General features: G+C 41.6%; 1 protein-coding gene across 1 annotated transcript in view; it reads right to left on the minus strand.

Annotated features, from left to right (window-relative positions):
- The window catches only part of LOC122799216, a 971,249-nt gene that overhangs the window by 185,902 nt on the left and 770,627 nt on the right, over nt 1–14,720 (minus strand). Inside the window, exon 6 of the mRNA XM_044068134.1 lies at nt 7,389–7,466. Within this exon, the coding sequence (XP_043924069.1) occupies nt 7,422–7,466 (45 nt within the window). The 3' untranslated portion in view covers nt 7,389–7,421. The remainder of the gene's footprint in view (nt 1–7,388; nt 7,467–14,720) is intronic.

Here is a 14,720-nt window from a genome sequence, read left to right on the forward strand (position 1 = left end):
GACCCTAAAAGACTCCTTTAACAACTTTATTCTTTTTCTGTGCAACGGAAGGTTCAACCAGGGTGACTGAAGTCTGTTCCATCATTAAGCAGAGGAACAGGCGAGAAAAGAGGGTACCGTAGCTTATGCAAGTTGGTAAAATTAATGGGAGAGAGCAAGTGGTTCTGAGGTTAAGTAAAATACTGGCAGTTCCCCACAAGCATAACAACCAGTCCCAAACAGAAGTTTAACACCTGAATACACTTTTAGGCAAAACAGAAATTTCCTCACAAAAAACGTTTACACAGGCACCCACATAACTATTACTTTCAAATACAAAAAGACAGTTCAAATCAGTTAAGATTCGTAGCAAAAGTTATTTTGAGATAGTTTCCTCATAAAATAGGAAAGCTTTCCCCAATGGAAACTTATCTGCCAAGTTCTTGAAGGATTGCTAGCCAACTGACAGACTCATGGGGTCTGCTGAATAAGTGCTCACTTCTGTCGGCAAAAGTGCTCTGAAGCTTTTCCACTCTAAATTCCTTTTATGTCACGTTCTGCATGAGCGCCTGGCAGTTGCAAGACATGGAAGGTGCCAAAAGCTCTGTGAAGTTGGCTGGTGTAGGGTGGGTAAGATCCATACAGCTTTATGTTACTGCAGTGGTGATCAACATTCTGAACATCAGCAGATACCAGTGTGTTCCACATGATGGAGGTGACCAGAAACTTACGAATGACCCTCACTAAAACCATGTGGTGAGATGAGATCGTGATTGCTAACAATGTGACAAACTTGTGCCATCTCAGTTTTAAGAGTTTTGCAATGTGGGAGGCAAAATAGTTGTGCAAAATCTTACCGTAATGATAGACATCCTTCTCTTCTCTGTTGCAGTATTCTCAACATGAGGGAGCGCCCCAGAGCAGGCAACCAGAAGTGGGCCAGTATACAAACGTCTTTCACTAACTGTAGGATGTGTGGTACGTCACAAGTAGGCTGCAGTCGTACATCTGCCATAAAAGTGACATATACATGCCATCCACCTCAACTGAATGCCCCCAGGAAGAAGCCAGCCTAAGGAAGGTAGGCTGTGACTATCTAAGGGAAGGGACCAAACCAGCAGGAGAAAGGACGTAGGTAATAGATTAACGCAACACAGAAGAAAAGGACATCCATCATTATGGTAAGATTTTACACAACTAATCTATGCCCTTCTATTCATCTGTTCCAGTATTCTTAACATGAGGAAGAATACAAAAGCTCACGAAGAGAGGGTGGAGGAAGAGGCAGTAGAGCTCTCTAGGTACCCATGGAGTATGCCTCTGCCAAACCTTGCTCCGAACGTAGAAATGCTATCCAATTTGTAATGTTTAGTGAAGTTATGTACAGAAGTCCAAGTAGCTGCTTCGAGAATAGAGCTAGTGTCCAATCCCTTGAGAAAGGCCACTGATGAGGCAACAGACCTACTGCAGTGGGCCTTCACAGAAGAAGCAAGGGTTTGACCATGCTTCACATAGCAGAAAGAAATAGCCTTAAAAATCCAGATAGAAATAGTCTGCTTGGAGACCAGCAATCCCGGAGCCCTAGGATGATAGGAGACAAAAAGCTGGTCTGATTATCTAATAGCTTTTGGTCTTGTCTAAGTAAAATCTAAGTTGTCTATGTGCATCCAGAGTGTGCAATACATTCTCACTAGAGTTTTGTGGAGAAGGGAAGAAAGTAGGTAACTGAATAGATTGGTTGAGTGACAATTCACTGACTACCTTGGGCACAAAGGGTTGGTATGCAAGGACACCCTGCCTTTATGGAAAACCAAAAGGGGGGGAAGAGGCCGTAAGGGCCTGGACCGGAGACGTGTCTGGCTGAAGTGACAGCTAGGAGAAGCACCATTTCCCAGGAGCAATGCTGCAAGGATGCTGATGAAGCTGGCTCGAATGGGGGAACAGTCAGTTTTTCTAGGAGAAAATTAAGATTCCAGGGTGGAGGAATAGGTTTCCTGGGAAGTCGAATGTGAAGGACACCTTTAAGAAACCGTTTAGTCTCAAACCTGCCAGCTAGAGGGGGGATAGAGACAGACAGGCAAAAACAGCTGACATATGGGCCTTCACTGAACAGCCGGTCAAGCCAGTACAGGAAACTCTCAGTTAACCAGCACCCATGGGGATTGGTAGATGCCAGATACATTTAGTTTTTGGTTGCTTGAGAGTTACTATTAAAAATAGGTCTTACTAATACTGTACCTTATACTGTTTGTTTGGTATGACTTGTTCTCAGGTTGAGAAGAGAGGGAATTTAATCTTAATCTTCCTTTTTAAAACTCTAAAGCTCTAAAAATGTAGGATAGTTTTACGGGGAAAAAGTGCAACACATGAAAACAGTACTGTACTACTTCGATTTTTTTTTTTTGTTTTTTGCTAGATGCTCGCGTGCCGGTTGCTTGAGTTCCGGTTAACTGAAAGTGTACTGTACTGAGCAATTCACACAAATAGAATAGAACCAGTGGTATTCCACTGATGGTGAATCCTGGTTTCATGAGACACCAGACTGAAAATCTCTTCCACTTGAGACACAAGACTGAAAATCTCTTCCACTTGGCTAGGTAGGATTTCCTGGTATTGGGTGTCCTGCCGAACCCCAAGCATGTCCCTCTGAGAATAGGTGTCAAAGGAATTAAAACCCTATCACCCACAAAGTCAGCTGAAGGGATGGATGAGAGTTCCTTTGTCTTGTGTGAGAAGGTCCACCCTGTAAGGTAACCTGTGGTGATTGTCCTTGGCTAGATGCAGGGAAAGGGGAAACCAATGCTGTCTTGGCCATAAGGGGGTCAACAGCAATATTTTGGTTTGTCCTGTTGAATTCTGAAAGATCCCACCTCCAGTTCTTTTATAACCTTTAAAATATTCAACACTTCAGTTATGGCTGTTTTACATTTTGATGTCCATTTTCCAGTAATTGCCAACAGCATTAAAATGAGTAAAGCCTCACTACGTCTAGGCACCTCAGATCTTGCATCTCAGCTCAAAAGAATAATTTTCTAAGTTACAACAGTTTGCTCCTTCAACATTCCTGACAATGTACTCTAGGGAATTTTTTAAATCTGAAAACGCATTACATTCCTAAAACAAAATATTCTTGTTCTCTCTCATCACACCTCCAACACTTGCTATCTACCCAAGAAAAAATCCTCTGAAGTCCGCGTGGGTTGTAAAAATACCTATTTAAATACTTCCATGCACAAATCCTACACTTTCTGGACTTTGCTGCTTACAAGGGCACCATATTATATCCTCCCAATCTTTTCTTATCTCTTCAGATTGACTTACAATAACATGACCAACTAATTAGCCATTTCTAGCAAAAGCTTCTGTTCTAGACTCAACTAAAAACTCCACCAGAGCTGGTCTTTCATGCAGTAGTCCTGTATCTATATTTGTCTCTGCCTATGCACTGTTATCCATGCCTGGTAGGGAAAGCAGTCTCTAACCCCCAGTCCAAAATTCTGCTTGGCCTAATCCTACTCTATGACCTTTCCCTCCCTAGTTATTTGGTCCCAATACCCTGGCTCCTTTGCTAATTTTCTTCAGTAAACTCCAGCCCTCTCCTGCCTATTTTCTATACCCATACTTGCTGTCACCACTATTGCTAAAATCTTCTCTCCATTAATGTGTTAGCTTAGTTTTTAGAATGCCTTTTAAATATAATATTCTGTGTAGTTGCTAATCTCCTTAAATCCTATACTCTACTTACTCTGTCTCAAGTTTCAAAATCACTGGTTTTCACTTTTACATACAACTTTCTGCATGAGCTATGTACATAAATCTTAACTGCATAGCTCTAAAGGATCCCTTCAAATCAGGTAATCCTAAACCACTTTGTTCTATTGGCAGAATCAATTTATCTGACTTAACTCTTGCCTTCATCCCTACCCAAATATATTTCTTTAACTGTTTGTCATCTACAACTTCTCTGGTTGATAAAAATATTCCTGACCTGTATATAAAACTAAAGGGGCCAAAAACAACTTAACTGCTTATATCTTAACTATCCACAATCAAGAGTTGCTTAACAAATTCATGTGTAGGTACACAGTTTACTACTATACCCCCTGTTTTATCTTCATTTAATTTATATCCTGAAAAGACATGAAACTGTCTCAAAAATGTTCCACAACATCGAAATGTCCTTTTCCGGGATTTATCAAGTTCAAAATAATACCATACCAGTTCTATCCTTGGATCTGAGAGTCCCTTATTTTCCTTGCTGCTGCTGCTTCTTTTGGCTGCTCCCGTTAGGGGTCGCCACAGTGGATCATCTGTTTCCATTCCTTCCTGTCCTCTGCATCTTGCTCTGTCACACCAACCACCTGCATGTCCTCTCTCACTACATCCATACACCTTATCTTAGGCCTTCCTCTTTTCCTGTTACCTGGCAGCTTCACACTTAGCATCTTTTTCCCAATATACTCTGCATCCTTCCTCAGCACATGTCCAAACCACCGTAATATTGCCACTCTGGCTTTGTCTCCAAACCTTCCAACCTGGGCTGATCCTCTAATATACTTATAGGTTCATAGGTAGGTAACTAGGCTATTAGCCCTAGGGCCTACATACGCCTAGCCAAAAAGATACCTTGGCTTTCGCCACCCAAGAAAATTATTTTCCTGTGCCCCTGTCGAACAGTGCCACAGAAGTGATCCCTGGGGTGAATTTCCTATTTCCCATCCAATCACCAAGATTTTTCTTGAAGAGTGCTAATGAGCTCTGTTTGACAGACAGGTAGTGTGTTCCAGAGTAAGGGAAGTCTCTGGAACAGGAATCTATCCCTCCAGCATGTTCTGTTTATTGTGGTGACAAGGTTTAGGTCCCTAGAGCATGTAGCTCGGAGGGATTGGAATTTCTTTAAGTGGGGCATGTCCAACAGCTCTGGGTTTGACATAGCTTTGCATGTTAGGCAGAGATTGCCAATGAGTAGGCGACATGCGATGGAGTAAAGCTGGAGTTTTTTGAGACGGTCTGCGTAGGACATCTGTTTGAGGCCAGTAATCCTCTTTGTGAGGTATTTTTCTTATTCCTAATCCTGTCCACCCTTGTCACACCCAGTGCAAATCTTAACATCCTTAAACTCTGCCACGTGCAGCTCTGCCTCCTGCCTTTTTGTCAATGCCAGTGTCTCCAAACCATATAACATAGCTGGTCTCACTACCCTCTTGTAGACCTTCCCTTTCACTCTTACTGGTACTCATCTGTCACAAATCACTTCTTCTCCACCCACTCCATCCTGTCTGTACTCTCTTCTTCACCTCTCTTCCACAGTCACCATTACTCTGAACTGTTGATCCCAAGTATTTAAACTCATCCACCTTTGCCACCTCTACTCCCTGCATCCTCACCATTCCTCTATCCTCCCACTCATTCACACACATATAATCTGTCTTAGTCCTGCTGACCTGCATTCCTCTTCTCTCTAGAGCATATCTCCACCTCTCCAGGGTCTCCTCCACCTGTTCCCTACTCTCACTGCAGATCACAATGTCATCTGCAAACATCATAGTCCATGGGGAGTCCTGTATGATCTCGTCTGTCAACCTGTCCATCACCACTGAAAATAAGAAAGATTATCTAAAGACAGAAGATCTATTAATTCTGTCACAAGTTTGCCTCCTCTCCACAAAACCACACAGATCCATACCAATCACTGTGGCAACACCTCTGCTGTTCTCATAGCTACCACAGGCAAACATTTTATAAAACTTGTTTAAAAGTGAAACTGGTCTATAACAAGTGGAGTCTGAAGAGTCCTACCCTCTTTGGGTAATAGCCACCACAGCTTTCTTCCAAGATGCTGGCACTGCTCCCTTTAGAATACTGTTAAAAATCTTTCTGATCTTTGTCACTTTCTTCCCTCCTAATTTTCAAACTTCCACAGGAATACCACCTATTCCTGGAGAATTCCCTGGTGATTGTACATCACCATTTTATCTCATCCCTTTCTATCTTAGCTATTAATTCTTGAGACTAGTCTTCCTCTAACTTGCCATAATCAAGCCTTTCATAAATATTTTCATTCGTGCTCTTTCTTGGTTTCCCTCTTCCTCTGCTTTATACAAATGTTCACAGAATTTTTCTAAATATCTGCAATACCTCTTTAGTATCTCTAGTTGTTTTTATAGTCATAGTTTTCCTGTTTGGCAACATCCTTTTCTACTCTTGTACAAACAGTTTTTGTGCTCTGAAGCTATAAAAAAATAGCTGCTTAACAGCAACACCACATGCATATTATTCAAATATGCCTTTATTTTCATTTAATACTCAGCAATTGCCTCTCTGCTTGTTCTGTGCGATCATCCTTCTTCTGTAATACTTTAACCTTTGTAAACCCCTCTAAATTCCCATTACTCTTCCCATACCTCTTTCTTTCTTATTCTACCATATTTTAAACTTCATTTTATTCCACTCCCTAGATTTCTCTTGTCTGCAGAAATGTCTATCCTCTCTAATTACTCTCAAATCCTTTCCATTCCTTAAATTCCTCTTTTTAAAAGATGAGCAGGAAAACTCCAGCGTCTCATTTTTATTTCATTACCCTGCATTTTTATCTTAACCTTTATAGATGCATGATCTGAAACAGTTACTGAACATTAGAACGCTATATCACTTATGCCTCAGTAATATGGTTCAGCATTTCTGACATACAGCTGGTGACTTACACTAGAATCCAGGCTTGCTGGAACCTCTTAAAATACACCTAATGCCACTAACTGTCTTCTCTTTCCTGGTTTAGAAAATTACTACCTTGACTTGTCCCTTTTTAAAATTCTGGTAATCAGAACCAAACCCAGTGAAGGGGCTTACATTAGATTGTGTCGGTGTTAAATCTTGTAGTAAACACAAATGTAAACTATTGGCAAAAAACTTGTGCTCCAGACAGATTACCTTGCTTCAAGCTCAAGTCACACAGTGGTATTCAAAAAGAAAAACATTCTGCATGCAACAGTTGCTTTAAAGTGCTACAGAGGTGTGAAAATAATACTTTTGCAACACTGTGCCCTTTGTAAAATCAGGACCTATAAAAGCAAAAACAAAGGATCCTGATGCTGACCGAAGTCAAAAGATCATTAGGTTACCTACTATGGTAAGGCTGAAACAAGGAAGGCAACAAAGGCTGTCCTGGTTAGTTTCTACTGATGGTGGACTACAACAACACTATACAGAGTTAAATTAAGTTTTCAGATCCAGAAGATTTGGTTTTGGATGTGTCTTTTCAATCCACTACAGACATACATAGGGAAACGTAATGCAACATCTGACTCTTGTGTTAATCATGACATTTCTTTCTCTACATTTAAAGTTGCAAAATATAAAAATGACTTGTTAACCACATTACACATGTTTAAAATAATATTGCTTCAAACCTTGTTTGTGCTTTCCTGGGTTTCATGACTGTGTCACCTTTCTCCATTTATTAATGTACAGCCTTTAAGTACTTTATCCTAATAAAGGAAACAATGTTAGAATACAAATTAAAACCTAATCAAACTATTATAAATTTTACTTTGTACCTGTCCCAAGACATATACTAACTAGGCCAAATAAGTACTCACCACACTAATTACAGACATGTCAACGAAACACATAAAAGTATATTTACTCAAAGAAGCTGAAGTGAGGTATGGCATTCCTTTATCAGGAGAGTTGAGTGCAAATTTTACCAGTGTAGAAATGAAGTCATCTACAACTTCCCATACCTTTGCTCACTAGTGTTTACCAAACTGTTTTCAAAAACACTGCTGCACATGTATATTCAGCAGTACTATGCAAAACCACCACAATTCAAACACAACAAACAGTTTCTTTAAGCAAAAATCTGCCAAGTACTTACCAGAATGACATGTCTACAAACTATGCCTGTACACTTATAGTCAACACTGGGTGATGCTGCCTGCGCTGACTCTGACTCATAGGAATTTCCATAGCTCAAGCTCCTCCCGTAACTTACATAAAACTTCTGAACTCACTCATCTGTAGCCTTACATTTTTCACTTTTTAGACAAGATGAGCAAAGATATTCCCAAAGCAATGCAGGAAAAAACAAGGCCTCCAGAAGATCAATCAGGCGACTGCAAAAAGTACAACATAAACTGGAGGTGGACAAAGGGCAGAAATGCTGAAGTCTGTGAACATGGATCACTGAGATTTATTGCTATGTTAAGTACATAACTTTCATGTCAATCCTGTCTGTATACTTACTTCAACTGTTAAGACACAGTTCGCAGAAGTACATCTTGGATGGAATCATGATGAAGTATGGAGGCCTAAAATGAAGGCCTGGAACACAAGCGGACATCCAGCTTGTAGCATCCTGAAATGTGCAGTGAAGTCCATACTGCAGCAGCACAAATGTCTTCAACTGACAAATTTTTGAAGAAGGTTAATCAAGTAGCCATATACCTAGCACAATGGGCATTAGCCTAGCCCAGGAAGTAACGTGTCACTTGAAGTGCAATAAAATGTTAACACATTCTGGCAAGGCAGCTGAACAGGGCAACTACAAAATTTTTTCTACCCAAACCTTTGCTGGCACAGGAAACAAAGAGCTGATCATTCTTCCTGAACACACACATTCTATGCAAATAATCCTCAACTTTCTATGAAATTTAAGCAATGCAGCTTTTAATTCATCTCGGTTGAAATACTATGGAGGGGTGGTAATCAAGTTAAAAGATGGTTTGAAAGCTAAGTCTGAGGCATCTTTCTGCAAGAACATGGCTCATAGTGTCAGTCTACCATTATGGAAAACGAAGTAAGGCACCCTGCAGGAAAGAGAAATAAATTCTGAAATCTCCCACACCGACGTACTAGACACTACGAACAAGGTCTTCCAAGAAACATATTTTAAGTCTGCTGTAGCAGCTGGCTCAAATATTGAGTGGGTCAATTTTTCAAAAATAAAAGTTCAGGTCTTAAGGAGGGATGGGGCTTTCTAAGGAAAATCTCAGCAGGAAGGCCCCTCTCAAGAAAGCTCATCACTCATTGTGTTGCTAACAGGAAGAGTTAAACCTATAACCAAAGCTGGTAATGACTGCTAAAAAGGACCTTTATGGTAGAAGTACCAGAAATTGTCAAAAACAACTGCTAGAAGAGGACCTGTAAAATGATCAATACCTAGATATACCAACACAGAAAAATGAATCCAAATTTTCCTTATACAGGGCCCCTTGAGAGGCTAAGAACTACCCTGGGAAGGTATGAATGGTCCCTGGCCACTAGTGGCAGTGTTGTAACTATGGAATTAACTGGAGGGAGTGACAGGCTGGATGATGGTTGCCAGATGGGTGAGTGAACAGACCTGGGCTTATGATTTAAGTGAGGCCAAAGATGATGAAACCATATTTGTCATGGCCAAAACAGGGTTATGAGAATGACTCAACCCTTGTATAACCTGGACTTCTGAAGAAACTGCATGATCATCAGGAAGGGGAGAAGAGCATAACTTAAGCCCGTTAGCCAAGGATAGACCAGAGAGTCCCAGGGCATGTGACCATGTAGAGGGAAGGCAGAAAAGATTTTGCTGCACTTTGTGTTAGATGGGGAGACAAATGGGTCACAGCAACACTTCCCAAAAAGCAGGAAGACCTTCTGCACTGCTGACAACTCATGCAGCAACAAGATAAATCTGCTCAGCCTGTTAAATAATTGGTTTAAATGGGATTACGCAATACCATCAGAAAACATTGAGACTGTTACAGTCTGCGCCCACAGCCTCACTGACAAACAGGACAGTTATCTGATTTTTAGTGGTTGTTGATGTACTCTACTACTAACCCTGTCAGTGTGGATTGCAATCAAACCACAAGGAAGGCAACCCTGAAAGGCATTCAGCACAAGGAAGGCCACTCATATTTCCAGAATACTGATTTTTTTTTTTAATTTATTTAGAAAGGCCTCATGCTGATTCCAAGTCCCTTTGATCTTCCCTTACCCCATGGCAAACATGTCTGTAGTGACCGTGAGGGTGGAAGAGAGGTAAAGTGAACGGACATCTTTCTGTCCAAGTTGGGCCAGTGAAGCCACAATTAAAGGTGTGTGGAACAGGCCCTTGAGATGTGAATGGGTTGAACCATGGCTCCTTCCAACTGAGACCAATTAACATGAAGGACCATTGCAGAACTCAGGAAAGGGCATAAGATGAACTGCTGCTACCATATGGGTAAGTACCTTCAGCATCAAGCCTGCCAGTGTGGGGTGATGGATCAGAGGGGGCAACAACATACTGGAGACTGAATTCTTTCTAGTGGAAGTTCAGTTATCATGACTGTGATCATGTGGCAGTCTATGAACAAAGACAACTCCAGCTGTGACTCTGCAGTGTTTGCTGCAATTTCAAAGGGTATGCACAGCTGCAGGAAGTAATCTCTTACCTTTATCAAGAATTCCAAGCTGGTGGTGACAAGCAGTCAGTTTGTTAAGGTGTGGGAATATTCTGATTTCCTGCAGTCTCAGGCTCCAATGAGCTGAAACCACTGTCATACACAGTGTGAACATACAGGCTGTGTGTGTGTGTGTGTGTGGGCAGAGGTGGTTAGGCCAAAGGGTAGGGCTCTGAACTGGTAATGAATGGCTCCCACATCCAGAGTCACAGTTTCCTAGAAGCCCTGGCAATTCTGATACGCAAACAGGCATCTTGGAAATCTAGACAGCATATCCAGTCTCCTTCCTGAAAGCACTAAAGGACTGACTGCAACATTCATAACCTTGTTTTACTTACAAATGCATTTAGTGCACAGATGCCAATAAGCATGAGATCCTTTATCCTCTTGGGGAACAAACATCTGGAAGAGAAGATCTGGACCATCACTAGTCAAGTAGGACTTCTAGGATGGCTCTTAAGAGGATAAGTTACTTCTCTTTTGGCTGCTGCCTTCTCTAGTGCTGGAACATATAACGGGAAGTAGTAATGGCCTAGGTGATGTCAAAGAGAGTATGGACAGTCTCTGAATATTATATCCCCTGATCCACTTGCCCTGCATTATGGCCTGCTATGTTGGCAACTAAAGGAATAAATGTCCCCTATTTCCAGAGATGAAGAGTCAGGCAAGTTCCTCGGGGTGCTGCCTCTGCTGCCCTTGGAACGGGCCATAGTAGACCTGACTAAGAACTGCCTCTTCCTCTAGGCAGTATCCATTAGAGAAGCCTCCATGACTGTAGGAACCCCCTCTATCATAACGTTTCTTGAATGGCTGGTGTTAGGCTCTTTTGGTTCCTTGCAAAGAAATGCTGTGGGATTGCAAAGCTGATTCTCTTTTGTTCACTCCAGAGCAAAGTTTCTTTTGCCTTAGGTCCACACAGAGAGGACCCCTCCCTTGGGACAATGGTGAAGGATGCTCTGGTGTTTTCAACAAAGGTTGCACAATTCGAGACACGCCTGTTGCCTCACAGTAAAGTCGTTGCACCATCCAATGCATTATGCAAAAACTTCATGGCAGCAAAGCAATATTTTGAGAAGCTGCCACTGCAACTCTGTTTATGAAGTTTGGAGCATGGCAATTTTTCAGTATTTCAATAGGATTTTCTACCAGGTGACACTAACTGTCATATGCACCAAGTATTTCAGTGCATGGACTGTGAAGATAACCAGTGCAAAGCCATGCTTTATGATGTAGGCTCTCTCTCATGAATTCCTGTGTGGAGGATGAGCCACTGGACTCAAATGAAACATTATTTTTCTTGGACTGCCATCATAACAACCATACAATCCACAAAAGAAACCTTGATCCAGTGCATACATTTCAAATATTTTGCTCAAGAATTCTGGGCAATGCCAAAATATAAACTAGAGGGAGACAAAGCTCTAAAAATCAGGACTTCAATCCACTTAAAAAATTAAAAGAAGAAGGTTTTGCATCAATATGCAGTTGTTTCTGAACAATATGAAATGTGAAATTAATACTGCTGACTGCAAACCCCAATAATTTAACAGAACACCAACCATTTCATGAGGGATATGGCAAAAATATGAGGCAAAGTCAAAGATGCTCTGGAAAATCAGGGACAATTAAAAAGGTATGATCCAATGCCATCTGCCTTTGAGAGGCAGAAGGATCTTATCAGGCTTCCTTGGAATGGGCTCTTTCACCTCAGGCTCCCACCAGGCCTTCTTCACAACCAGACTTAACACCCAGTCTGGGGGGGACCACCCAAGATGTAGCTGGGCCAGACCAAAATGCCTCCTAAAGGATCGCTTTCTTGGGGGTGAGAGGGTTTCTCTGGGCCAGGATACCTTCTGACACAGCCATTCAAATATTTCAACAAACTTTGGATCTTCTAGAAGGGTTTGCATGGGATTCCTTCCCTTTGTTAAGACCCTTGTCTGTGGTGGGAATGAAAGAGTCAATATAACCCCTTCTAAATGTACCAACTTACAGCAATGACAAAGGGGTCAGCTGTATAGTCATGGCACAAATGGTGGTCAGCACAGACATGACTGATCTCAGATTCAACCACCTGTGAAACACAGAATGGCAAGAAAGGGACTAGAGGTGTCAATGCTTATGACCTCAAGCACAAACATCTCCAATGCTGAAGGTATTGGAACCAATGGAGTCTGCAATGATGATGTACCACTAACTGTGAGAGTCCACACAGTAGGTACTGGGATCAAGTGCTTTGAAACAGTGCACAGGGCAGGAGCAAATAATATGGGGGGTATGGGTCCTTCCCTAGGCACCCTGGAAACCAAGCAGTAAGGAAGGGCACCTAACTCTAGGCCTTAATAAAGGCTTGCATCATCATTCACATTAAAAGAGGTGCTCCACACGGATTCACATTATCATCTCGAAATACTGAAATCTCGAATTTCAGTATTCCGAGACTATAAATCCAAACAGTCACAATACCGAAACCCCAAAAGCGCAAAATTCAAAATTGCGACATTTAAATAAACCCTCCACCACACAAACATATATACACACACCTCCTTCCCCACACTACAACAAACCAATAAAACATACACAAGACCACAAAGACACACACCTAACCTACACATAAGCACCCCCCCATGTAGGGGAGGTCCAACCAGGAAGGCAGTAAACAATCTGAGGAACTAGAAGAGATGCAGGGCATTATGGGAGTGGGAGGAACTCGAGACCTGAATCATCAGTCTATTGGAATGGCTAGATTAAATCCAATATCAGATCCTAAGACCCAGTGATGAGGAAGGATGAAATGCAAATCAAGAGATATACATTTAAGAAATTTAAAGCCAGAAAAAAGTGTATGTATGTGTGTGTGTGTGGGGGGGGGCAAAAGATGGAAATGAGGTGGATGGGGTAAAATTGGTGGCCTAACTAGCCTCACTAATATATGTAGAAAAACAGAGGAAAAACAAAAAAAATCTAATAAAAGTAGAAAAACAGCAAGTGCATAGTAAATGACTAACCAACCTAACCACAGAAACAAAAAAGTGAAAAAAACTGTTGTACTTATTCCCAAAATCTGAATAAAACTACTTAAAATGTCTGAGCAGTCAGAATACCATCTGGAAGCTGAAAAGTGACAAATAAGATCTGAAGATGAGACAGCCCAGGAACATTAGGCGATGAGCATGAGCTATCAAAATCTTTACAATGCAGAATCAGTGCCAGCAGCAGCAACCAGTCCTGTCTACTAAAGGGTATGGACTAGATCATAAGACAGTACAGTTCACAGAGCACAATGCTGGACTCTTCAAGGTGGGGATGCAGTGGTTTCTGAAGGGCCTGAGGAACTCTCATCTATGCAAGTTTCAGAAGACTTTTTTTTTTAGCAAGCTTACAACTTAAATGTGTACCAAACACTGTAATTCTGATGCTTTGCAGTACTGTGCTACACAGTTAAGGTGTGCTGCTTTTCCAGATGCACAGTTAAGGTGTGCTGCTTTTCCAGTACTGCGCTATACAGTTAAGGTGTGCTGCTTTTCCTGTACCGCTCTACATGGTTAACGAGTGCTGTTTTTCCAGTACTGAGCTATACAGTTAAAATGTGCTGCTTTTCCAGTACTGCGCTATACAGTTAAGGTGTGCTGCTTTTCCTGTACCGCTCTACATGGTTAACGAGTGCTGCTTTTCCAGTACTGCGCTGCACAGTTAATGTGTGCTGCTTTTCCAGTACTGCACTACACAGTTAAGGCGTGATGCTTTTCCAGTATTGTGCTACATGGTTAAGGTGTGCTACTGGAAAATAAGGTGAGCTGCTTTTCCAATATTTTGCAATACAGTTAATGTGTAATGCTTTTCCTGTACTTTCATACATACCTTAACTATGTAGAAATATATTGGAAAAGCAGTACTATTACACAAAATTTGGTTATTACAGAACACACTGCTACCTCATGCTTGACATGGTCACAATTAAACATACCAAGCTTATTTTGCTCATCTGATATACTTATACCGTTATTGCACTGGAGACAACATCATGCACGTTATCAGCTCCAGAAAATGAATGCATCCAAATTTACCAGAAATTAATACAACTTAGGGTGCTGGCCAGGGAGGACTAGGATGACAGTCCACTGTCAGTTCATCCATCCTAGGGGAGGGAGGCAGATCAGACCTGCCACTTGACTGATGTATAATCAGGAGCACTGGGGTGTTTCAACTGTGGAGTACAGGCCTAGGAAGGACATCCTGATATTGAACACTTAAACCTATGACCCAAGGTCTCCTCAAAGGACAAAAACTGCACATCTCTGCAAGCTGCCAAGGAGG

Source organism: Protopterus annectens, chromosome 4.part0, assembly GCF_019279795.1.
Source record: "Protopterus annectens isolate FY-2018-M chromosome 4.part0, PAN1.0, whole genome shotgun sequence".
Taxonomy (NCBI): domain Eukaryota; kingdom Metazoa; phylum Chordata; order Ceratodontiformes; family Protopteridae; genus Protopterus; species Protopterus annectens.